Below are 27998 nucleotides of genomic sequence, written 5' to 3'. Positions count from 1 at the left end.
CTGGACCATCTATTCTTATGACTCTGTTGTGCCATTCCTTTATTATTTCTACTAGAAGTTCTGAATGAATTGCTAGCAGTCTACAGTAAGGGTACAGAGGGGAGGTAACCAGTTGGGGGGGGGGGGGGTGTCCCTGCACAGACTCTCTATCCAATCCGTGCTGCCATTTTCAGATTGTGAAGGTACACCCCCAACTGGTTACCTCCCCTCTGTACCCTTACTGAAGGCTAATAGCAATTAATTCATAACTTCTAGTAGAAATAATAAAGAAATGGCACAACATAGAGTCATTGGAATTGATGCTCCAGAATTGTTATTTCAGAGGGAATGCATGAAGCTATTAAAACAGGCATGTCAGGAGTGGTGAAAGGTCCTCTTTCTAAGTAACTACAACCAGTTGAAGTGGAGGTTTTTTTTTTTGGTTTTTTTTAACGGTCAGTGAATAGCAGCCGTCAAAAATAGGACGTGTCCTATTTTTGTCTGCTTCCACAGCCACACTGACCCCATTTAAATCAAAGGGCCTGTTTTTAACGGCCATTTAAGACAGGCGTGCACCCTCTAGAACAGGCATGCTCAACCTGCGGCCCTCCAGCTGTTGTAAAACTACAACTCCCACAATACCCTGCTGATAGCTGTAGGCTGTTAGGGCATGCAGGGAGTTGTAGTTTTGCAACAGCTGGAGGGCTGCAGGTTGAGCATGCCTGCTCTAGTGGATACACTATGTAAAAAATGCACCTTTTAGAGGTTAAAATAAAAAAAATACTCTCCTCATCCACTTGCATGCGATGGACCACTCACTCCACCAGGGAGTCAGCAGGACCTGGACTACCAGTGTTGTGACATCACATATGATGTCACGACGCTGGGAGCATCAGGTCTTGCTGCCTCCAGTATGGAGTGAGTGTTCGATCGTTTGCAAGTGGATAAGGTATATATTTTTTTTTTTATGTTGGCACTAGCGGGAATGGGGGGGGGGGGGAGGTGGGGACATTATATATAGGGGTACAGCTGGGGTACATAAAATATATATGGGGGCACAACTGGGGCTATATATAGAATAGGCACAACTAAAGGCTATTATAACTACTGGGGGGATTAATGGGGCCGTTGTGTATACTGGGGCCATTATAACTACTGAAGGCAGAAAACAGTGCATTATTTATACTTGGTGCACTATGGGATATAATTATATATATATATATATATATATATATATATATAATATATATATATATATATATAAATAATATATTTTCATACATACATACATATTGAGGACACTGCAGGGGTTGGAGTTTTAACTAAAAGCCCAATTAAATGAATTTGCTTTTAATGGCTATATAGCCAGAAAATAAATGTACACACTGATGCAAAATGCCATGATAGTGTGTTTGTTTCTAATGCCCATTTTTTCACTGGCTCTTCCTTGTGGCAGCCTTGTACTTTGTTTTTAAAGCAAATCTGGGCTAGAAAGTAAGCCCTGTATGGAAAGTGAAGATTCCAGTGCAGTGGAAGGGAATATGACACCACATGTCATTTAACTTTTAGGGCATGCTTTCTAGTTGTGACAGATTTTTTAACCCCTTAAGGACGTAGGGCTTACCGGTACACCCTATTTCCCGAGTCCTTAAGGACTCAGGACGTGCCGGTACGCCCTAACTTTAAATCGGGATTCCGGCGCCGCGGGGGTTAATCGGAACGGGATGCCGGCTGAAATCATTCAGCCGGCATCCTGTAACAACGCAGGGGGGGTCATTTGACCCCCTTCCTTATCGGCGATCGCAGAAAACCGCAGGTGAATTCAGACCTGCGGTTTTCTGCGAAAAAGACTGCGATCGGTGGCGTAATTATACACCACCAATCGCAGTCCGAACATTTGGAGAGGCGGTGCTGGCCCTGGTGCTGAACGCCGCTGTCCAGGGTGCTGATTGGTGCAGGGAGAGAGGCGCGAGATTCAAACTTCCTGCGCTCCCCTCCTCTTCCTGTTCTGCACGAGCACCCGGCAGCACCAGCTCCTGCGCCCCCCTAATCGCCATCCATCACCCTCCTGCACCCATCGCCATCCAGGTAGGTTAGGGTCAGTGAGGGAGAGGCACCGTTCGGCAGGGAATGGAGGGAAAAGTTAGTTTAGGAAAAAAAAAAAAACTTTTATCTAAAAATTTCTGTGTTCCATCTTTCAGACCCCAGCCCCCCCTCCCACTTGTCGCAGCAGGAGGATATGGAAGGACACCACCACTCAGTGCGACACGTGCCCCGATCATCCGGGCCTCTGCGTTATCGATTGCTTCAGGGAGTATCACACTTCCATGGAGTACTAAATTTTTATAATCCCCAACAGTCCACTAGAGAACATAAAAAACTATGGCTCTCAGACTTTGGAGACACGGAAACAATTATTTTTTCCCCAAAAAATATTAGTTTTAGTGCAGGCATCCTCAAACTGCGGCCCTCAGGGGTGTGGAATTCCTATCGCCCGACGCCCGGGACATGCAGTTCCGGGCGCCGGGCAAGTAGTTTGAACAGTTGTTTAGCCCTGTGCGGGCAAGTAGCAGGGACATGTCGGTTGGGCAGTAATAGGAGCGGTCATATGCTAGCCGCGAGCTGACCGCTCCTACATCTATGTCAGCCTGCCCTTGCATCGTGCATATGAGTACCGTACATACAGGGGCGGACTGACCGGTCGGGCACTTCGGACATGGTCCGAGGGCCCGGCCCAGAATAACATAACACCGGGCCCCGCTCACTGTAATAGTAATATTCCGATGTGAACAACTTGAAATCCCCTGCAATCCTCTCCCTCTCTGTACTCACAAACTCAGTAGCACAGAGGCAGCAGCAGGCAGTGTAATAGGAGCCGACAGTGGAAGCTAGCCCCGCCCTCCAACCAATCAGAGGCAACCAGCACTGACTCACAGCACAAGGGGAGTCGCAGGGACTCAGGAGTTTATTAGTTAAAATAATCGAATGAGTCAGAGACTGTGTCACAGAGTCCCTGCCAGGCTTCCTGCTCTGCGGCTCCCTGTCTCCTGACAAGTCCGTCCGGGGGGGTGGTATAGTATTGCATGTAGCAGAGCTGTGTGTGTACAGGGTGCTTGCAGCAATGTAGCAGAGCTGTGTGTGTACAGGGTGCTTGCGGCAATGTAGCAGAGCTGTGTGTGTACAGGGTGCTTGCAGCAATATAGCAGAGCTGTGTGTGTACAGTGTGCTTGCAGCAATGTAGCAGAGCTGTGTGTGTACAGGGTGCTTGCAGCAATGTAACAGAGCTGTGTGTGTACAGCGTTCTTGCAGCAATGTAGCAGAGCTGTGTGTGTACAGGGTGCTTGCAGCAATGTAGCAGAGCATTAAGCCTGGCAGGGACTCGGTGATGTCAGTGTTATCCAATACATTCCAGAACTGTAAGGGTTACATAGCATCATAAATCAGTATAATGCTATGTGACCCCAGTCAGCGCTTGCAGGTCAGGCCGGGAGCTGCGATGTGGACAGGCTCCGGGAGGAACGCTCATCTGCAGGGGTGTCAGAAATAAAGGTTGTGCTGTCTGTCTTCTGAGACTCTGGCCCTGCCTGCAATCTGCACTGCACGTGGCACTTGATAAACTATAATGTCTCCCTGTTGCCCCCATACAGTATAACGTCTCCTTGTGGCCCCCATACAGTATAACGTCACCAAGCGGCTGCCCCCGCACAGTATACCGGCACCTGTGGCTCCTCCCCCATACAATATAACATCTCCCTGTGGCCCCCACCCCCATACAGTATAACATCTCCCTGTGGCCCCCGCCCCCATACAGCATAACGTCTTCTTGTGGCCCCCGCCCCATACAGCATGACATCTCCTTGTGGCCCTGCCCCCATACAGCATAATGTCTCCTTGTGGCCCCCGCCCCATACAGCATATTGTCTCCTTGTGGCCCCCGCCCCATACAGCATAACATCTCCTTGTGGCCCCAGCCCCCATACAGTATAACGTTAGTATAAGTTCAGGACAAGTAGATTGAGCCCCCACTTTAGTCCTTCGACAAGTAGTTTTTTTTTTTATTTCCACACCCCTGGGCCCTCCAGATGTTGTCAAACTAGAACTCCCAGCATGCCCAGACAACCTACAGCCATCAGCAGGGCATGGTGGGAATTGTAGTTTTACAACATCTGGAGGGCCGCAGTTTTAGGATACCTGCTTAGTGTCTCCAAAGTCTGAGAGCCATACATATTGGGCATCGTCGCGTGCGTAAAAGTCGTCGCTATAAAAATAACTTTTGACCAAACCCCTCGGATGAACAGTGTTAACCGCCTCACGTCCGCCCATAGGATATAAACGTCCTATGGGTGGACGTCTATTTCTGACAGCACGTTTTAAAACGTCCTGTCAGAAATAGCAGCTGCACGCTAATCGTGCAGCTGCTGATCGGGTTGCCCGCTGTCAGTGACAGCAGGGCAACCCTAAGACAAGGCAGGGACAGTGCCCAGGTGTCCCTGCCTTCACGATCGCTGCAGACACAGCGCTCACCGAGCGCTGTGACTGCAGAGCAGGAAGCGCTGTGCGCTTCCTGTTCCGGCCCGGCGGTCATGTGACCGCCGTGACCGGAGTGTGCAGGGGCTGTGTGAGGTCTCTCAGAGACCTCGATCAGCCCTGCTGTGAGGCTGTACAGCGCTGGATTGCTGCTGTACAGCCTCTATAGGGATGCATTTGTCCTGTAACTGGGGCTACTATGTCAGCCCCAGTTACAGGAGAAATCAACAGTGAAAAAAAAATAAAAAGTGAAGTAAATGTCCCCCAGAGGTCTTGTATGACCTTATGGGGGACGAAAAGTGTAAAATAAAATAAAAATAAAATAAAGGGTTGAAAAAATAAAATAAAAAAAAGTTTCACATGTAAAAAAAAAAAAAAATCCCAAGTAAGGAATAAAAAAAAAAATTAAAAATAGAAAAAATAAAATAGACGTATTTAGTATTGCCGCGTCCGTAAAAACCAGCTCTATAAAAATATCACATGACCTAACCCCTCGGGTGAACACCGTAAAAAATAAATAAAAAAAACTGTGTCAAAACAAGCAATTTTTGTCACCTTGCATCACAAAAGGTGCAACACCAAGTGATCAAAAACGCGTATGTCCCACAAAATGGTACCAATAAAACCGTCACCTCATCCCGCAAAAAATGAGCCCCTACATAAGAAAATCTCTCAAAAAATAAAAAAACTATAGTTCTCAGAACATGGACACATTAAAACATAATTTTTTGGTTTCAAAAATGCTATTATTGTGTAAAACTTTAATAAATGAGAAAAAGTATACATATTAGGTATCGCCACGTCCGTAACAATCTGCTCTATAAAAATGTCACTTGACTGAACCCCTCAGGTGAACGCTGTAAAAATAAATAAATAGAAACTGTGCTAAAACAACCAATTTTTTGGTCACCTTGCCCCATAAAGTGTTATAATGAATGATCAAAAAATCATATGTACCCAAAAATAGTACTAATAAAACTGGCACCTTATCCCCTAGTTTCCAAAATGGGGTCACTTCTTGGGAGTTTCTACTGTAAGGGTGCATCAGGGGGCTTCAAATAGGACATGACATCTAAAAACCATGTGGAGTTCCTTTCCTTCTGCGCCCTGCCGTGTGCCCATACAGCAGTTTACGACCACATGTGGGGTGTTTCTGTAAACCGCAGAATCTGGGTAATAAATATTGAGTTTTGTTTGGCTGTTAACCATCGATGTGTTAAAGAAAAAAATTGATTAAAATGGAAAATCTGCCAAAAAAGTGAAATTTAAAAATTTGATCTCCATTTTCCTTTAATTCTTGTGGAACGCCTAAAGGGTTAACAAAGTTTGTAAAATCGGTTTTGAATACCTTGAGGGGTGTAGTTTCTACAATGGGGTCATTTATGGGGGTATCCACTATGTAGGCCCCACAAAGTGACTTCAGACCTGAACTGGTCCTTATAAAGTGGGTTTTGGCAATTTTCTTAAAAATTTGAAGAATTGCTTCTAAACTTCTAAGCCTTCTAACGTCCTAAAAAAATAAAATGACATTTCCAAAATGATGCCAACATAAAGTAGACATATGGGAAATGTTAAATAATAAATATTTTATGAGGTATCACTTTCTGTTTTAAAAGCAGAGAAATTGAAATTTAGAAAATTGCAAATTTTTCTAATTTTTGGGTAAATTTGGGATTTTTTCATAAATAAAGGTGAAATATTTTGACTCAAATTTATGACTATCATGAAGTACAATGTGTCACGAGAAAACAATCTCTGAATGACTTGGATAAATAAAGGCGTTCCAAAGTTATTACCACATAAAGTGAGATATGTCAGTTTTGCAAAATTTGGCCTGGTCAGGAAGGGGGCAAAGGGCCCAGATGGGAAGTGGTTAAAAATATAAAATAAAAACTGCCAAAACACCAATTTTTGGGCAATATTTCCATTTGAATCCTTTTTTCCTGTTTACGACCACATATGGGGTGTTTTTGCAAACTACAGAAGAAACTATACCCCTCAAGGTATTCAAAAGTTACTTTACAAACTATGTTAACCCTTTAGGTGTTCCACAAAACTAAATAGCGAATGTAGAAACCATTTTTGAATTTACATTTTTTGTTACCTTGGCTCAAAAAAGAGTAATATAGAGCAACCAAAAATCATATTTACCCCTAAAATAGTCCCAAAACAACAACCACCTTATCCCGTAGTTTCCTAGATGGGGTCACTTTTATGGAGTTTCTACTCTAGGGGTGCATCAGGGGGCTTGAAAGGGTACATGGTGTAAATAAACCAGTCCAGCAAAATCTGCCTTCCAAAAACCATATGACGTTCCCCTTCTTCTATGTCCTGCCGTTTAGCCAAATAGTAGTTTACGACCACATATGGGGTGTTTCTGCAAGCTACAGAATCAGGGCAACCCATTTTGAGTTTTGTTTGGCTGTTAACCCATTTTTTCCAGTAATAAAGTAAGGGTTAAAATGGAAAATTTTCCAAAAAATAGAAATTTCGAAATTGTTTCTCCATCTGCCATTAACTCTTGTGGAACACCTAAAGGGTTAACAAAGTTTGTAAACCCAGTTTTGAATACCTTGAGGGGTGTACTTTCTTAGATGGAGTCACTTTTTTGAAATTTCTATTCTAGGGGTGCAACAGGGGGCTTCAAATGGGACATGGTATAAACAAAACCAGTCCTGCAAAATCTGCCTTGCAAAACCCATATGGCGTTCCCCTCCTTCTATGTCCTCCCGTTTGGCCAAACAGTAATTTACAACCACATATGGGGTGTTTCTGCAAACTACAGAATCAGGGCAACCCATTTTGAGTTTTGTTTGGCAGTTAACCCTTGTTTTTTTCCAGGAAAAAATTTATTATATTGGAAAAATTTTCAAAAAATCTAAATTCATAAAATTTATGTCCATTTGCCATGAAGTCTTGTGGAAGACCTAAAGGGTTAACAAAGTTTGTAAAAACAGTTTTGAAAACCTTAAGGGGTGTAGTTTCTAGAATGGGGTCATTTGGGTGGTTTCTATTATGTAAGCCTCGCAAAGTGACTTCAAACCTGAACTGGTCCATAAAAAGTGGGATTTTGAAGATTTCTGAAAAATTTCAAAATTTGCTTCTAAACTTCTAAGCCTTGTAACATCCCGAAAAAATAAAATATCATTCCCAAAATGCTACAAACATGAAGTAGACATATGGGGAATGTAAAGTCATCACAATTTTTGGGGGTATTACTATGTATTACAGAAGTAGAGAAATGAAATGTGCTCATTTTTCAAAATTTTTGGTAAATATGGTATTTTTTTATGCAAAAAAAATTACTTTTTTGACCCAATTTTAGCAGTGTCATGAAGTACAATATGTGACGAAAAAACAATCTCAGAACGGCCTGGGTAAGTCAAAGCGTTTTAAAGTTATCAGCACTTAAAGTGACAGTGGTCAGATTTGCAAAAAATGGCCTGGTCCTTAAGGTGAAATAGGGCTGAGTCCTTAAGGGGTTAAATGCACTTCTTTTAATTATTTCCTCCACTGGAATGGTCCATTTCTATTTTTATCTGGTTTTGTTTTTTTGTTCTGCTCTTCTGAATTCTGGCTTTAAAAAGTGACATGTTGGAAGTTATTGAGCATTGCAGCTTTCAGAGCCACATACAGATAGGTAATGAAAATTTGGCCGGAATTTTAGAGTAGATCTCTTTTGTGAAACATTTATGAAGTGTGACTTTTTAAAAAGACGCAACATACGTGGCAACTCCACGCCAGGTATCCCATAGGTGTACTTTTAATGACACAGGCATAACCACATTGCACTATGCGACATTTGCATAAATTTGGCGGAGCAGCGCATAGCAACTCCAATCTAAAACCTAACCTCAAATGCACCTACAGTAATAAATTCCCCCCTTAAGGTATAGCACCTATAAACTCATGGATGTTTTATCTACTTATACTTATCTAGTGCTAAAATTATTTTGTGTGTTACCGGTATTTTAATCCCATCATTGTTTTTCATTTTCAGGAGTTTTCGCATTTGTGACGTCATGACTCGTACAAAATTTGAAACTGAGCAACAAATTAACGTCAAGCACATTGTGGCTGATGAAGCCCAGAACTTCCGTGTAAATGAAGTTAATTGGTTTGAAAAAGCAAACGATATTGTTAAAAAATCTGGTGGTATGTTTTGGGTTTTTATGGACTATTTCCAGTCATACCACAATGCTATTACTGGCCTACCAGAATGCAGATCTCAGAATAAGCAACCTTTAACAAAGGTAGTTCGGAGCCCTCAATTAATACACAACAAAATTAAAGAGAAAATGAAAATAATTGCCTCTGAATTTGACATCGATTTTTTGGATGTGCTCATAGAAAAGAGTGAGTGCTGCCATGGGATACAGGGATTCTTTGAAGAAATGTCCCTGGTAAAGGCAGATATTGTGAAGTATGTCTTTGAAAACTGTGAAAAATATATTTCTAATGGTTACTCAAAGAGAGATATAGCTATTTTATGCAACACTAATGATGCATCTGAAGAATACGTACAACTACTACAGGAAATGGACACAAGTAGATATGCAAGGAAAAAAAGAGTACTGGGGAAGCTATTCAGACGAGCAGAAGTTACAATGGATGCTATTATTGTAGACAGTGTCCGTCGCTTTGCCGGTCTTGAATGTCTCATTGTGTTTGCAATTAATCCTATTTCTGAATATCTTGATGTTGACAAAAACCTCTTTGTCTGTGCTGCTTCAAGAGCTACTGGACAGCTACATGTGCTCTACGAAAAAAAAATGGAGTGTATAGTTCATTTATAATTTAGTGCAATTTGACATTTTATGGTAATACTTTTAGGCTAGGGCTACACGACGACATGTGTCGCACAACAATTTTTATAATGATAGTCTATGGTGTGGTGTCGCAATGCGACATCCTGTGACTGCGACACAACATTCACAAAAAATCCATCCAAGATAGATTTTTCTGCGACTGTTGCATCGCAGTTGCAGCATCTCGCAGTGCAACAACATAGACTATCATAAAAGTTGTCACGTGACACATGTCATCGTGTAGCCTGAACCTTAATAAGGATCTTTAACCACCTCAGCCCCCCTAGCTTAAACACCCTTAATGACCAGACCACTTTTTACAATTCTGCACTACACTACTTTCACAGTTTATTGCTCGGTCATGCAACTTGCCACCCAAATGAATTTTACCTCCTTTTCTTCTCACTAATAGAGCTTTCATTTGGTGGTATTTCATTGCTGCTGACATTTTAACTTTTTTGTTATTAATTGAAATTTTTGCAAAAAAATGACATTTTTCACTTTCAGTTGTAAAATTTTTCAAATAAAACTACATTTCTATATAAATTTTTCTCTAAATTTATTGTTCTACATGTCTTTTTGATAAAAAAAAGTGTATATTTATTGGTTTGGGTAAAAGTTGTAGCGTTTACAAACTATGGTACAAAAATGTGAATTTACGCTTTTTGAAGCAGCTCTGACTTTCTGAGCACCTGTCATGTTTCCTGAGGTTCTACAATGCCCAGACAGTAAAAACACCCCACAAATGACCCCATTTCGGAAAGTAGACACCCTAAGGTATTCGCTGATGGGCATAGTGAATTCATAGAACTTTTTATTTTTTGTCACAAGTTAGCGGAAAATGATGATTTTTATATATATTTTTTTTTCCCTTACAAAGTCTCATATTCCGCTTACTTGTGACAAAAAAATGGGGGTTTCCAAAATGGGGTCACTTGTGGGGTATTTATACTGCCCTGGCATTTTAGGGGACCTAATGCGTGAGAGGTAGTTTGAAATCAAAATGTGTAAAAAATGCCCTGTGAAATCCTAAAGGTGCTCTTTGGAATGTGGGCCCCTTTGCCCACCTAGGCTGCAAAAAAGTGTCACACGTGGTATCGCCGTACTCAGGAGAAGTTGGGCAATGTATTTTGGGGTGTCTTTTTACATATACCCATGCTGGGTGAGAGAAATATCTCTCTAAAAGACCACTTTTCCCATTTTTTTTTTATACAAAGTTGGCATTTGACCAAGATATTTATCTAACCCAGCATGGGTATATGTAAAATGACACCCCAAATCACATTGCCCAACTTCTCCTGAGTACGGCCATACCACATGTGTGACACATTTTTGCAGCCTAGATGTGCAAAGGGGCCCAAATTCCTTTTAGGAGGGCATTTTTAGACATTTGGATCCCAGACTTCTTCTCACGCTTTAGGGCCCCTAAAATGCCAGGGCAGTATAAATACCCCACATGTGACCCCATTTTGGAAAGAAGACACCCCAAGGTATTCAATGAGGGGCATGGCGAGTTCATAGAAGATATTTTTTTTTTTTTTGGCACAAGTTAGCGGAAATAGATTTTTATTTTTTTGTTTTTTCTCACAAAGTCTCCCTTTCCGCTAACTTGGGACAAAAAGTTCAATCTTTCATGGACTCACTATGCCCCTCAGCGAATACCTTAGGGTGTCTGCTTTCCGAAATGGGGTCACATGTGGGGTATTTATACTGCCCAGGCATTTTAGGGGCCCTAAAGCGTGAGAAGAAGTCTGGAATATAAATGTCTAAAAAATTTTACGCATTTGGATTCCGTAAGGGGTATGGTGAGTTCATGTTTTTGTCACAAGTTAGTGGAATATGAGACTTTGTAAGAAAAAAAAATAAAAATCAATTTCCGCTAACTTGTGCCAAAAAAATGTCTGAATGGAGCCTTACAGGGGGGTGATCAATGACAGGGGGGTGATCAGGGAGTCTATATGGGGTGATCACCCCCCTATAAGGCTCCATTCAGACGTCCGTATGTGTTTTGCGGATCCGCGATGTCCGTGTTTTGCTGATCCGCAAAACACATACGGACGTCTGAATGGAGCCTTACAGGGGGGTGATCACCCCATATAGACTCCCTGCTCACCCCCCTGTCATTGATCACCCCCCTGTAAGGCTCCATTCAGAGGTCTGTATGTGTTTTACGGATCCATGGATCGGATCCGCAAAACACATATGGACGTCTGAATGTAGCCTTACAGGGGGGTGATCAGGGAGTCTATATGGGGTGATCACCCCCCCTGTAAGGCTCCATTCAGACGTCTGTATGTGTTTTGCGGATCCGATCTGTGGATCCGTAAAACACATACGGACGTCTGAATGGAGCCTTACAGGGGGGTGATCAGGGAGTCTATATGGGGTGATTATCCCCCTGTCATTGATCACCCCCCTGTAAGGCTCCATTCAGACGTCCGTATGTGTTTTGCGGATCGGATCCGTGGATCCGTAAAACACATACGGACGTCTGAATGGAGCCTTACAGGGGGATGATCAGGGAGTCTATATGGGGTGATCAGGGGTTAATAAGTGACAAGGGGGGGGGGGGTGTAGTGTGGTGCTTGGTGCTACTTATTACAGAGCTGCCTGTGTCCTCTGGTGGTCGATCCAAGCAAAAGGGACCACCAGAGGACCAGGTAGAAGGTATATTAGACGCTGTTATCAAAACAGCGTTTAATATACCTGTTAGGGGTTAAAAAAAATCGCATCTACAGCCTGCCAGCGAACCATCGCCGCTGGCAGGCTGTAGATCCACTCGCTTACCTGCAGTTCCTGTGTGCGCGCGTTTACAGGAAATCTCGCGTCTCACAAGATGACGCGTATATGCGTCTAGGAGGAATGAATCAGCCGCCTCCGGAACACGATCCTGCGTTAGGCGGTCCGGAGGCGGTTAAAGGCATACTTCTGTCAAAATTTTAGCTAGTTTTCGCGATACGTAATTTTGTTTTTACATTCACTTTATGTAAACTACTTCCTGTCTTGTATTTTTTTACTTTCTATGTGCTCTGATTTCACAGCAGTGAAGATTTAGGCTAGGTCTACACTACGATATTTGTTGCGCGACAGATAGGGCACAACTACAGTGCAACATTTGAAGCGCAACAATTTTTATAATGGCAGTCTATGGTGTCGCACTGCAACATGCTGCGCTGCGACGCAACAGTCGCAGAAAAATCCATCTCAAATGGATTTTCTGCGACTGTTGCGTCGCAGCATGTTGCAGTGCGACACCATAGACTGCCATTATAAAAATTGTCGCGCGACATTAGTGCAACAAAATGTTGCGTGACAAATGTCGTCGTGTAGACCTAGCCTTACCTATCACTATCAGACCATCAGTCCGAGCAGATAGGTGTTAGGAGTGGTGACTCTTTTAGAGCACCACATCTACCCCAGGTGCTGTATAACTTGTTGTATAAGGTAAGAAAACCTGAGGGACTCTAACATTACTAATCCAATGCTATGTCCCTTGCAGGGCCCCTTATAAGAGAAAGAGAGTAATAGGTGTGCCAATCTATTTTAACCACCTTCCGTCTCGCTAACGCCGAAAGGCGTGATTGCGGCGGCGCTGCCAGGTCACACTAACGCCGATCGGCGTCATCTTGCGTGAGCCGAGATTTCCTGTGAACGCGCGCTCACAGGATCGCGCAGTTCACAAGTTCATCTGCAGCCTGCCGGCCGCGATCATTGGCTGGCAGGCTGTGGATTTTTTAAATGACCAATCAAAGAGGTATGTCAGACGCTATTTTGAAAATAGCGTCTGATATACCTGCTCCTCTGGTGGTCCCTTTTGCTTGGATCGACCACCAGAGGACACAGGCAGCTCTGTAAGTAGCACCAAATCACCACACTACACATTACACATTACCCTGTAATTTATTAACCCCTTTATTTAGCACCTGATCACCCATATTAGACTCCCTGATCACTCCCTTGTCCACCCCCCTGTCATTGATCACCCCCCTGTAAGGGTCCCTTATCACCGCCAGGTAGTTAGCTACTTGTTAGGTAGTTAGCGCCCATCCCACCGCAGTCGCTGATTAGCGTCATCACTGTCGCTAATCAGCACTAGTACTATATACTATCTGTAAGTGATTAAGACTGATCGCATTCAGATCTATATAAGTACATTAGGGTCACCTTAGGCTCTACAAAAAACGCAGTGTTCGCCCGATCAGGCCTGATCTTGTGCGCACACTTGCATTCAGTCGGCCCCAACGCAGTGACATAAAAAAAAAATTCTGATCACTGCAAAAACACTGTAAAATCCCTGCGGCGCTATAAAGATCACTTTTGAGCTTTTTGGATCTTTATTAGCGATCGCAGCTTTACTTCGCAAGCACTCCTTTTTACTAGGTAGGTTTGCTCTTTTTCCTGGGTAGTCTCAGAGGAATACCCCCTAAATTTAGTGAACCCAAAATGTCAAACAAGGGGTATTCCGCTGAAGAGGCCTACAGGATTCTGGCCGTGATGGATGAAAGCGATGGGGACGCCTCACCTGCTGAATCCAGTGGTTCAGAATATGAACCTGTAGACAGCAGTGGCACTCTAACCGCTAGCGAAGATGACGAGGTTGAGGTCCCTGCTACGGTCAGGCGTACCCGATCCCATGTCAGGGTTCTGCATACCCCGCATGATGAGCCTCATTTGCAGCAGAGTGGTGCTAGCAATGATCTTGTTTATGGTGCGGCATACACCAGCAGCACATCCTGGACCTTCTACCAGCACTGCCGTATTCCCTGGTGAAGTGGCGAGCACCAAAAGGGCAGTTCAAGCTGGTACGGTGGCACGTGCAATAACTCCCCCGTCGCAGCCACCTCGTTCACAGGCCCGTAGAACCCTTAGTCTCCCAGAGGTGCTGGCAAATCCTAATTGGCACTCCTCTGCTTCCGCCGCACCCGTATTGCCCCCTATCACCGCCGAGTCTGGAGTTCGCGTGGAGACTGCTCATTTAGGATCGGCCCTTCAGTTTTTTGAGCTGTTCTTCACCGCGGATCTCTATGACCTAGTTGTGGCAGAAACCAACCGCTACGCCACACAGTTTTACCGCCAATCCGGAAAGCTTCTATGCCCAGCCTTACCGATGGAAACCAGTCAGTTTCCAAGTTTAAAATTTTTTTGGGCCTTATCCTCAGCATTGGTCTAACAATTTTTTTTTTTATTGCGGTCATTTTGGTCTAAAGACCCAATACATTATTTCACAAATTTTTTATTAGAAAATTAGAGAATACAACATCTTCCACAGTGTCATATTACCGTGAATTACAGTATAATTTGCTCATCACATTACAAGTATTCAGGATAGAAGACATCGGATGAAAAGTTTTCATTTATATTAAAGAAAGAAACAAGGCCGTGAAAAGACGACCAACAAACAATAATAAACACTGCGCCACATTTAAAATCAAGCAGTAGAATTGAGGTATGTATCTTCTACACTTGTAGATCTGGCAAAGATGGATAGTGTTTGGATATATAGGACGCCCATTTTAGCCACCTGACGCTGACACTTGATATTTGGCAAAGTTGTTTTGCAATCAGTAGTTCCATGCCATAATTGTAGTGGACTTTAGCAATGACTTCTGGTATGGTTGGAATGTCCCTACTCTTCCACCTTTTAGCTATTGCGACTCTTGTTACTGTTAGTATATGAAAAGCAATAGTGAGGTCTTTTAAATCTAAACATTCCAGCTCTAAGGAGAGCAATGCTATTTCCGGGGATATGGGGAGTGCCTTCCCTATTACAGCACCTATAAGTGATAATATGTTGGACCAGAAATGGTTGACAGCAGGGCAGGTCCACCACATATGCATTAAGTTGCCAACCGCTGATAGGCATCGCCAGCAAACATTTGAGGTGGTTGGATATATGATGGATAGGCGATAAGGGGTATAATACCACCTATAAAGGAGTTTTCTTGAGGCCTCCAGGTGGTCGACACATTTCGAGGTTTTAGAGCTCAGGGAGAAAACAAAGGCCCATTGTGCTGGCGCGAAAGTTTTATTTAAATCTTTCTCCCATTTAGTCTGGAACGGGAACTTTGATATAGTAACTGAGAGCTGCAACCCCCTATAGGCCTCAGAAATACCTCCCTTCCGTATTCTGGGGTTCTGGATATATGCAGCATACATAGAGGAATGTGTAGAGTGTGTAATGTTCTTGGATGCTAGGAGGTGGCGTAATTGAAGGTATCAGACCACTGGATTTGATACCGCTCTCTTAAGTCTGTGAATGATATAAGGGCCCCATTGGTTAAAATTCGGGACACTGAAAGGATTCCTTTAGATTCCCATTGTGAGAAATCAGTATCCGGCAAGCAGGCGCTGAAAGCTGACAACGGAGCATCCATAATCCTGAGTGGAAGGATTTTCGGGATAAGTGGACACTTGGTCCACAACGACATTCCAGCTTGACTCGTGATAGATGGAGATCGAGGGGGCGTTTTGGAAAGTAATCCTTGCCAAAGTAAGTGCTGCAATGAGGGTGCATGAGTTAAGCTAGTTTCCATTTGTACCCATTTTTTCGCGGTGTCATTAATCCATCAGCTTTTGAGTTGGTCAAGCACAGTAGCTTGATAATAGGTAAGAAGGCATGGACATCCCAGTCCCCCCAGTTTAACAGGCTTGTATAGGATATCAGCCGCTACTCTCGCCCTCTGTTTTTTCCATATAAATTGTAATATAAGGGCTTGGAGCGAGGCAATATATCTGCGGGGCACAATGACAGGCAAGTTCCTAAATAAGTACAAAATCTTTGGCAAAAGACCCAATACATTACATGCCCATGTTCTCTGCTGCAATGTCCAGGGCACGTTTTGAGGTCATCATGTGCTTTATGCATTTCGCTGACAATAACACCTGTCATCCAAGAGGCCACCCTGCTTATGACCGGCTCCACAAAATTCGGCCCCTCATAGACCATTTGTCATCCAGATTTGCAGATGCGTATACCCCTAATCAAAACATCTGCATAGACGAGTCCCTAGTACATTTTACCGGGCGCCTTGGCATAAAACAGTACATCCCCAGCAAGCGCGCCCGGTATGGGGTCAAACTGTATAAGCTCTGTGAAAGGGCCACAGGCTATACATATCGTTTTAGGGTCTATGAGGGAAAAGACTCAAAACTGGAGCCGGTCGGATGTCTACCTGGGGAGCAGTGACAAGATTGTCTGGGACTTGGCGTCACCCTTACTCCACAAGGGATACCACTTATACGTGGACAATTTTTACTCAAGCGTCGCCCTCTTTCGGCACTTACATCTAGTTCATCGGAATTCAATGCTGTGGCACTGCGCGACCTAGTCGCCGAGGCTTCCCCCAACGGCTCGTTAGTACCCGACTTGCACGGGGGGAGAGGGCTGCCTTGTGTGACCAAGAACTGCTCGCGGTGAAGTGGAGGGACAAGAGGGACGTTTACCTTCTGTCCACCATTCACGCAGACACGACTGTCCAAATTGAAAGGGCAACTGGAGTCATTGTGAAACCCCTCTCTGTCCACGACTATAACCTTCACATGGGAGGGGTGGACTTCAATGACCAGATGTTGGCTCCCTATTTAGTTTCCCGACGCACCAGACGCTGGTATAAGAAGGTGTCTGTATATTTGATTCAATTGGCTGTATATAATAGTTTTGTTCTCTACAGTAAGACTGGGAGAACAGGATCCTTCCTAAAATTCCAGGAAGAGATCATTTTGGAAATCCTGTATCCAGGAGGGTCCGTGCCCCAAGTCCCTGATGTAGTGAGCCGGCTACATGGCAGACACTTCCTGTCTGTCTATCCTGGTACCCCAACTCAACGTTCCCCAAGAAAAAGATGTCGTGTCTGTAGCAGGGGTGGAATAAGGCGTGACACCACCTTTTTTTTTGTCCTGACCAGCCTGCCCTATGCATAGGGGAGTGTTTCCGCAAGTACCACACACAGGTACACTATTAGTGTAGGGATTGCGTGACACAGGACAGGCACACAGGGGTCTTAGGGCCCTTTCACACAGAGCTGCCACAAACCTCTCCCTTCACCTGGGACAAAGTGCATTGTAACGGAACGCCTAGCACCCCGACCGGGTACCTCCGTCGATAGATGCTCCTTGTGCTTTCAGAGGACTCCAAGCACTCCACTCGACACCGTCAGCACTGCAGACCCCACGAACCGCCGCAGCTTGGTTGGGGTCTCACCGTCCTCCACCCACGCTGGACCCAAGACTGGGCTTCAGCTTCCAGTGGGTGAACCTCTCCTAAATCCAGAGACAGGAACCAGGAGCAAGCTCTTACAAGAGCTTATACTCAGGGGAGTATTGTGATATAGCAATCCCCAAGAGTGTAGTTATTCCATCCCCCAAACATGAGCCAAGACTTCATGAAGGTATAAAACAGGAACTCTCTTTATTTTAACACACAAGCATTTTATACACATCTCCCAACAATGTTACCACCCACAGGGTTTTGTAAAAACAGCCAATCACATGTACCTACAGTATTCAACCTTCCCAGCAATTGTACACAAAATCCCCTTCCCTCTATCTGTAACGCAATAAACAAAATACAATGAGCATTTGTCTGAGACGCAATTAACTAACACAATGAACATTGTCTGAGACGCAATCCACAAAATACCATTACCAAACGTAATGGACTAACTTGAACCCTGGTCTAATTCGTGGGGGTGAGAGTTCAAGTTAGTCCAAGTCCTTTGTGAACCAATGAGGCCTGGCTGATGAGAGGGCCCATAATCCTGAGGCAAGAGGCCAGCAGCCAGGCCCCTCCAAAACCCAGTGGCGAGGTTGGTTTCGCCACATGCATAATGTACTTCGCCACATCTCTGGGCGATTTGCGCTTTGCACATTGTCCCATGGGGAAGGAGAGGTTTGTCCTCTAAAGGTAAAAAAAATAAAAAATATCACAGGTAAGCAAAAAAGTTAATGTTCTGTTTCAAAAGTTTATAAAAGTAAATGTTCTGTTCAAATGTTATAAAAAGTTAATGTTAATAAATTTATTGCGTTGCGGCCTGTTTTTTTTTTTTTACCTTCTAGGTGGACCAAGCATTCAACCAGCTGCAGCACTGATGTGCATTCTGACAGAAGCATTGCGCTGCTGTCAGATTACACAAAAGTCGGTGTATGCGGCGCTGCAAGACGAGATTTCTCCTCTGCAGTAAAAAAGATACGTTTGCCGAGGCTTATGAGCTGAGGGGCGGTGTTCATATGCTTTGGCAAACATTTTTTATAAAAATAAAAAAAAATCCCGGCAATGATTTATTCATCCACATCAATTGATGTGAATGGAGAAATCGGGTTTGCCAGGGCATACGAGCTGAGTGGGTTTGGATGTTGGGCGGAGCTCCTATGTCCTGGCAGACGCCTTTCCCCTCCTTTTTTTTGGCAGAGATTTTTTCATCCACATTGATCGATGCGAATGAAGAAATCTGTGCCGTTCATTTTTTCTTTCAGCCCAGAGGCTGAACGAAAAAAAAAAAATCTTATTACCTGCATGCTCAATATAAGGAGAATAGCATAAACTCCTAATGCTGGCCATACATGTAATGATTGTGGAGACCCTCAAATGCCAGGGCAGTACAAAAACCCCACAAATGACCCCATTTTGGAAAGAAGACACCCCAAGGTATTCGCTGAGGGGCATATTGAGTCCATGAAAGATTGAAATTTATGTCCCAAGTTAGCGGAACGGGAGACTTTGTGAGAAAAAAAAAAGAAAAAATCAATTTCCGCTAACTTGTGCCAAAAAAAAAAAATCTTCTATGAACTCGCCATGCACCTCATGGAATACCTTGGGGTGTCTTCTTTCCAAAATTGGGTCACATGTGGGGTATTTATACTGCCCTGGCATTTTAGGGGCCCTAAAGCATGAGAAGAAGTCTGGAATCCAAATGTCTAAAAATTCCCTCCTAAAAGGAATTTGGGTCCCTTTGCGCACTTAGGCTGCAAAAAAGTGTCACACGTGGTATCGCCGTACTCAGGAGAAGTTGGGCAATGTGTTTTGGGGGTGTCTTTTTACATATGCCTATGCTGGGTGAGAGAAATATCTCTGTCAAATGACAACTTTGTATAAAAAAAATTGAAAAGTTGTCTTTTAGAGAGATATTTCTCTCACCCAGCATGGGTATATGTAAAAAGACACCCCAAAACACATTGCCCTACTTCTCCTGAGTACGGCGATACCACATGTGTGACACTTTTTTGCAGCCTAGGTGGGCAAAGGGGCCCAAATTCCAAAGAGCACCTTTTAGGATTTCACAGGGCATTTTTTACACATTTTGATTTCAAACTACTTCTCACGCATTAGGGCCCCTAAAATGCCAGGGCAGTATAACTACCCCACAAGTGACCCCATTTTGGAATGAAGACACCCCAAGGTATTTCGTGATTGGCATAGTGAGTTCATGGAAGTTTTTATTTTTTGTCACAAGTTAGTAAGAAAAAAAAACAAAAACAGCATTTTCCGCTAACTTGTGCCAAAAAAATTAAATTCTAGGAACTCGCCATGCCCCTCACGGAATACCTTGGGGTGTCTTCTTTCCAAAATGGGGTCACTTGTGGGGTATTTATACTATCCTGGCATTCTAGCACCTCAAGAAACATGACAGGTGCTCAGAAAGTCAGAGCTGCTTCAAAATGCGGAAATTCAAATTTTTGTACCATAGTTTGTAAATGCTATAACTTTTTTGCAAACCAATAAATATACACTTATTGCATTTTTTTGTATCAAAGACATGTAGAACAATAAATTTAGAGAAAAAATTATATAGAAATGTAGTTTTATTTGAAAAATTTTACAACTGAAAGTGAAAAATTTAATTTTTTTGCAAAAATTTCGGTCAATTTCAATTAATAACAAAAAAGTAAAAATGTCAGCAGCAATGAAATACCACCAAATGAAAGCTCTATTAGTGAGAAGAAAAGGAGGTAAAATTCATTTGGGTGGTAAGTTGCATGACCGAGCAATAAACCATTAAAGTTGTGGAGTGCCGATTTGTAAAAAAGGGCCTGGTCACTAGGGGGGTATAAACCTGTGGTCCTTAAGTGGTTAATTCTCTAGACATTATTATAACGAAGTTACCTTTGGTGCTGAAAGTTCACTGAAGTACAATATTTTATTTTTAATTGTGTAGTACTCCTGAAATTTAAAATGCTCCTTTCCAATGCAAGTGTCAATTTAAAGGGGTTGTCCCACGAAAAATATTCTACATTTTTCAAACCAGCACCTGGACCTGAATACTTTTTGTAATTGCATGTAATTAAAAATTTTGTATAGCCGCTGAGTTATTCAATAAAATGTGTCTGTATAGTGCTTATTTCTTTGACCGGCTCATTAAGAAGGCCGCACATGCTCAGTTTCATCTTTCAGCTGACTCCTGAGGTGTGATAGGAAGAGAACAGACACGCCCCCTGAGCTGCAGCAGAAAAGACACTCCCCTTTAGCTGTCAGCCTGATATAAATTTAGCAGAGCAAAGAATGGGGAGATCTCTGGACCCATGTGAGGTACATGGCTGGTTCTAGCTTTGTTAGAAATAGATTGTCATGTACAATATGATGTCTGATTTTCAATTTTTAGAGTATTCATGGGATAACCCCTTTAAGTATTGCAGTGTAGCAGTGCAGCCATACAAATTAATGGGGTCACATGTGACTCGTGTGCTTTGCCGTGACCCTTGAGTCTCAAAAAAAATCCAGCAATGTTGGATTTTTTGTGATTCTGGGGTCGAGGGCATGGCAAATGTTCCCTGTTACACTACAATATTTGGGCCCCAAAATTAATATGTAGCCGTACCCTCGGAAAATAAAAATGACAACTGTAACCCCAACTGCACTTAATTTACAAATTTACTAAACTGTTATCAACTAATTCTATATGTAACATTATGTTTAAAGCTGAACACCACTGCATATTTGTCAGATGGTGCCAAGGGATTAAAAAGGTGGTCTCCATTTGCATGGTAGGGGATAAGTATCTGATCCTTGGAGTTTGACTGCTGGGACTTCCACTGATCACGAGAATGTGAGTCCTGTGTCTTATTAGTCGAGCATGAGCACTCCGACTCCATTCACCTCTGTGCAACTGCTGAAGATAGAGTGCAGCGATCAGCTATATCTTTGTTCCCTGATAGGATGGTACTGCCCTGGGCCCAACAAAGACCCTCAGATTTCTCTTGAGCTAATCCCTGGTAGGTAATACATATTATATTTCCTAACAGCTGCATGGTGACTGCGTTTTCAACAAGCTTTGCGTAAACTAATAGTACAGATCAATATGAGAAACTTAAAGCGAACCTTTCACCTGGATTTCACTTAATAAACTATTACCAGTACCTTATGGATTATCCTCATTCTGTTTCAATGCATTCTTGTGCCGCTTTCCTGGGATGTATATTCATGAAAAAAAACTACTTATAAAGTCCTCGTCTCCAGATCCTGAAGTCACGCTAGAAGTCAAAGGGGTAGCCCTTCCCTCACTCCAGGCTGTAACTCCCCCTGCCTAACCCCTCTAAGCAGTGTAACTGACACCCGGCTCAGTCGCCGGGACTGCGCTTGTACAGGCGGCGCAGGACTCAAGCACGATCCTGTAACTGAATCGCGCGTGAGGAAGAGAAGGCAGGCATCGGGGACTGCGCATGCACGATTCAGTTACAGGATCGCGCTCGAGTCCGATGGGGCATGTTCCGCCTGTACAAGCGCGGTCCCGGCGACTGAGCCGGGTGTCAGTTACACTGCAGAGAGGCGGGGTTAGGGCAGGGGAGTTACAGCCCGGAGTGAGGGAAGGGCTACCCCCTTGACTTCTAGCGTGACTTCAGGAGCTGGAGACGAGGATTTTATAAGTAGTTTTTTTCATGAATATACATCCCAGGAAAGCGGCACAAGAATGCATTGAAACAGAATGAGGATAATCCATAAGGTACTGGTAATAGTTTATTAAGTGAAATCCTGGTGAAAGGTTCGCTTTAATATATCTTATCAGAGAAGACTGCCTCTTTCTCCACTTATCAGCCCTCATGTACAAACGCATACCAGATTATCATGAAAGTCTGCTTTAAATCAATGTAATTTTTGGCGCCTTCATTAGAAATGTAGCATTTCCCAATGTATCCTGTATTATGGAAGTTTTCTGCACTAGAACCATATCTACAAGAGAAGATGGTGCTACACAGGAGTGCCTACAAGATACTGTACGAACCCATAGGAAATCTGTGTGCGTGGACCATTTACATCTACTACTGTATCTTATATCATATTTTACTTTTTATCTTATTTTTATATTTTGTAATGCTTAAAAGGGTATTCCGGTTGGTTAAAGTTATCCACTGGATAGGGGATAACTATTAGATTGAGGGGGTCCTACCGCTGAGACCCCCACTGATCACGAGAACGGGAGCCCTGTACCCCATGCAGCTGAAATGACCGAAGCAGCCGGTCCGTTAAATTTCTATGGGAGATCCGGAGATGAGATTGTGTAGTAGATGGAGCTGTTAACTGCAGCACTACTCCCATTGAATCAAATGCTGCAGTAACCAGCTCCGTCTTCGACATAATGGTCCCCGTTCTATTCCCCACAGGATAGGGGACAACTATTAGATTGGTGGGGATCCTACCACTGGGACCCCCCACCTGTGGATAGGGAGTAACTTTAACCAACCGGAATTACCATTTATCAGTTTATAGATATAGGAAATGATGATTTTTCGAATAATGAATCAGTAGCCTCCAGCAATTTAACTGTGATGGGGCAATGGCAGAGTTGAATTATAAAACCATGCAATGTTTATGCCAGTATGTGTTACTGTTCTGAGACCCTTTCTTTTAAATGTAAATTTCCTTTTTTGTGGACATTTACTGTAATTGTTTAAATTTAAAAGGAATTAAAAAAACTCTGCTTTTTCAGTTCATTATTGCTGCAATAAAATACTTTTAGATCACAATGTTTTTTGTATTTAAAATGAATCATGTCTGAATCTTTGTCTTTTAAGGGATATTTATATATATTTTTTCTATTTTTAGGTTAGTATATTAAAAATATTGCTGTAATCTTACATTTTTCATATTGTCAACTGAGCCACATCTTCCCAATAGTTATCTTATCACAGGCAGGTTTATGATGAAAGGTAACACCTATATTATAGATTCACATTATTGACAATAGGTGATGGTCACAGAAAATGCTTACAACACTATTCCATAGATGTCAGTAAGTCATGTCCGTATTCTATTTTATGGTCCATGTTGCTGTAAAGCTCGGAACTGCTAGTAACAAAACAGCAGCTCAAGCAAGATTGCCATCCCAATAATCATGTAAAGAAACTTTATAAAAATAAAAATAAAAAATTTGAAAATAAAAAGGTTTTGTATCTAGTTTTAATTGTTAAATGAAAATAAGTGATACATTCCCTTAAGGCCTCATGCACACAAACGTTTTTATTTTCCGTTCCGTTTTTTTGCGTTCTGTATACGGAACCATTCATTTTAATGGTCTGCAAAAAAACGGAAGGTACTCCATGTGCCTTCCGTTTCCGTTTTTCCATTCAAAGATAAAACATGTCCTATTATTGTCCGCATAATGGACAAGGATAGTACTGTTCTATCAGGGGCCAGCTGTTCCAGAATGCACACGGACATCATTAGTATTTTTTGCGGACCGCAAAATACTGAAAAAGCCATACGGTCATGTGCAAGAGGCCTTATGGTTTGGGCTAACACAAAAGTCACGCTGTGACCCCATTTATTTTTATGGCTGCCCTGCTACACTGCAATACGTGGGTACAATATGAGTCACACCCAAAATCGCAAGGTAGCTGAACCCTTAGGCCCCTTGCAGAGCGTGTGCGGATTAGGTCCGGATGCGTTCAGTGAAAAATGCGCGATTTCACAAGCAAGTACATTCAGTTTTATTTGTGATCGCGTGCAGTTCAGTTTTTATCGCACGGGTGCAATGCGATTTATTGCGTTTTGCACGCCCGTGATTAAAAAACTGAATGTTTACAAACAACATCTCTTAGCAACCATCCGTGAAAATCTTATCGTATCCGCACTTGCTTGCGGATGCGATGCAATTTTCACGCAGCCCCATTCACTTCTATGTGGCCAGCGTTGCGTGAAAATCACAGAATATAGAACATGCTGTGATTTTAACGCAACGAGGGGCATGGCGAGTTCATAGAAATTTTTTTTTTTTGGCACAAGTTAGCGGAAATTGATTTTATTTATTTTTTTCTCACAAAGTCTCCCTTTCCGCTAACTTGAGACAAAAATTTCAATCTTTCATGGACTCAATATGCCCCTCACGGAATACCTGGGGGTGTCTTCTTTCCGAAATGGGGTCACATGTGGGGTATTTATACTGCCCTGGCATTCTAGGGGCCCTAAAGCGTGAGAAGAAGTCTGGAATATAAATGTCTAAAAAATTTTACGCATTTGGATTCCGTGAGGGGTATGGTGAGTTCATGTGAGATTTAATTTTTTGACACAAGTTAGTGGAATATGAGACTTTGTAAGAAAAAAATAATAATTTCCGCTAACTTGGGCCAAAAAAATGTCTGAATGGAGCCTTACAGAGGGGTGATCAATGACAGGGGGGTGATCAATGACAGGGGGGTGATCAATGACAGGGGGGTGATCAGGGAGTCTATATGGGGTGATCACCCCCCTGTCATTGATCACCCCCCTATAAGGCTCCATTCAGATGTCCGTATGTGTTTTGCGGACTTGATCCATGTATCCGTGGATCTGTAAAAATCATACGGACATCTGAATGCAGCCTGACAGGGGGGGTGATCAATGACAGGGGGGGTGATCAGGGAGTCTATATGGGGTGATCACCACAGTCATTGATCACGCCCCTGTAAGGCTCCATTCAGACGTCCGTATGCGTTTTGCGGATCCGATCTATCTATCAGTGGATCCGTAAAAATCATGCGGACATCTGAATGGAGCTTTACCGGGGGGTGATCAATGACAGGGGGGTAATCAATGACAGGGGGGTGATCAGGGAGTCTATATGGGGTGATCACCACAGTCATTGATCACGCCCCTGTAAGGCTCCATTCAGACGTCCGTATGCGTTTTGCGGATCCGATCCATCTATCAGTGGATCCGTAAAAATCATGCGGACATCTGAATGGAGCTTTACAGGGGGGTGATCAATGACAGGGGGGTAATCAATGACAGGGGGGTGATCAGGGAGTCTATATGGGGTGATCACCACAGTCATTGATCACGCCCCTGTAAGGCTCCATTCAGACGTCCGTATGCGTTTTGTGGATCCGATCCATCTATCAGTGGATCCGTAAAAATCATGCGGACATCTGAATGGAGCTTTACAGGGGTGTGATCAATGACGGGGGGTAATCAATGACAGGGGGGTGATCAGGGAGTCTATATGGGGTGATCACCATAGTCATTGATCACGCCCCTGTAAGGCTCCATTCAGACGTCCGTATGCGTTTTGCGGATCCGATCCATCTATCAGTGGATCCGTAAAAATCATGCGGACATCTGAATGGAGCTTTACAGGGGGGTGATCAATGACAGGGGGGTAATCAATGACAGGGGGGTGATCAGGGAGTCTATATGGGGTGATCAAGGGTGAATAAGGGGTTAATAAGTGACAGGGGGGGGGTGTAGTGTAGTGGTGCTTGGTGCAACATATTACTGAGCTACCTGTGTCCTCTGGTGGTCGATCCAAACAAAGGGGACCACCAGAGGACCAGGTAGCAGGTATATTAGACGCTGTTATCAAAACAGCGTCTAATATACCTGTTAGGGGTTAAAAAAATCACATCTCCAGCCTGCCAGCGAACGATCGCCGCTGGCAGGCTGGAGATCCACTCTCTTACCTTCCGATCCTGTGAACGCGCGCGCCTGTGTGCACGCGTTCACAGGAAATCCCGGCTTACGCGAGATGACGCGTATATGCGTCGCTGAGCGCAGGGCTGCCGCCTCCGGAACGCGAATCTGCGTTAGGCGGTCCGGTTACTCACCAAATTGAACTTAAAGAGGACCTCTCCTGACATGTCTGTTTTAGTAATTACGTGCATTCCCCAAATAGCAACACTTCTGGAGCATTTATTCTTATGACTCTGTTTTGTGCCATTCCTCTATTATTCCTAGTAGAAGTTTTTGAATGAATTGCCAGCAGTCTGCATATCTCCTTCTGAGTACTACTGTTTGGGGGTGTCCCAGCTCAGTCTGGCACTGTCAGAATCTTCATGGACACACCTCTAACTGGTAACACCCAGATGGACTTTTATTAGCAACTTATTATTAGTAGGAATAATAGAGGAATGGCACAATATAGAGTTATAAAAATAGATGCCCCAGAATTATTATTAAATGGGGAATGCAAGGAGTTAATAAAACAGACATGTTGGAGGAAATTTTTCAAAAAAAACCCTGCTCTCGTTAGACATGAAAACAAGGCTTCCCTCGGTCCCAGGGGTGATTGCTAGCCCACAATCATCAGATACATGATACAAACAGCTTAATTTACTTATCTAGGTAAAATCATATACTTTTGTTTCATGCGTTAAAATCACATTCCACATGTTTCATACAACAGTCCTTACTCATGACATACTCTTTAGATACTGAAAATTTTTAAAACGGTAAAAATTTAAAAACATAGGGGGTCATTTGTTAACCTGAAATACGCCTATATTAGGTGTATTTCAGGCGCCGATCTGCGTCTTCTCCCTGCTCACGCCATGTCTTAAAGTGGGCGTGGCCTGTTTTAGGCGTAGAAAATGGTCTAACTGTAAGACAGCAAGGAAGGGGCAGTGGATCCGTCGAAGTTATGAAGAGGCCGGTCTTAATAAATGTGCCCCATATCCTCCCATTTGTGATGTAATTCACCAAGTATCAGTGCTTTAACCCACTCATCACCTGCAAACTAGTAGAATGTCTGTTGAAAGGAAAGCATTCATAGCAGCCACCGGAAACCATTGCAATGCACTTTATTAGATCCATGCAAAGGAATAACAGGAGGATAAAAACAGCAGTACATGACCAACGGCTGTTTCGCATCCTCTGCTTTTTCAAGGGCCTTGAGACTCACAAGTGTGAAGTACCAACCAGGAAATTCTTCATAAATTATTTAGAAGTAATCTCTTTCAGTCTCCCCTTTCTGAGCTTCTCCGCCTTCTCCAAGCCAAAGAAACAGAAACTGTCTAATCTGCCATCCTGTGCTTCACTGAAATGTTTTGCGGCACCGGATGTCCCTGGTTTGTTCATCACATAACTTCCATGTTCCACTATTCTATCTTTCAATTTCTGAGTAGTGCAACCTATGTATCGTGACTGACATGTACTGCAACAGATAAACTACATAATGCGAGTCACACTTCATAAATGATGTTAAATTGTACAGTTCATCCTTTATCATTGGAAAATATTTTTTTCATTATAACATATTTATATAAGTAATAAAGGGAGAAAAGACAAGAAATGAATCACATCCACTGCTATGCTTAGATCTCATCCCTGCACTACTGCAGGAGACAGCACTAAATAGCGCATGTGTACCACCTCCTATGCTACATGCTGAATGAGGCATTAGTGTACATTTTGATCAAAAGGGATAAGCCTACTCACCACGCCAAGGTAGCCTCTATGAGTGGGTCCTAACCTAACATAGGCGCAGCGCTGCACGGCGACCAACG

At 43.2% G+C, this 27998-nt stretch overlaps 1 protein-coding gene across 1 annotated transcript in view; it reads left to right on the top strand.

Moving 5' to 3' along the window:
- Positions 1-9361, top strand: part of LOC120995469 (schlafen family member 9-like) — a 153800-nt gene extending 144439 nt beyond the window's left edge. Inside the window, exon 8 of the mRNA XM_040424703.1 lies at positions 8507-9361. Coding sequence (XP_040280637.1) covers positions 8507-9302 — 796 coding nt within the window. The 3' untranslated portion in view covers positions 9303-9361. The remainder of the gene's footprint in view (positions 1-8506) is intronic.
- The last annotated feature ends 18637 nt before the right edge of the window (positions 9362-27998 follow it).

Source organism: Bufo bufo, chromosome 3 (genome assembly GCF_905171765.1).
Source record: "Bufo bufo chromosome 3, aBufBuf1.1, whole genome shotgun sequence".
Classification (NCBI taxonomy): Eukaryota; Metazoa; Chordata; class Amphibia; order Anura; family Bufonidae; genus Bufo; species Bufo bufo.
Note: the sequence above shows the minus strand (reverse complement) of the source record. Positions and strands in the feature narration are given on the sequence as shown.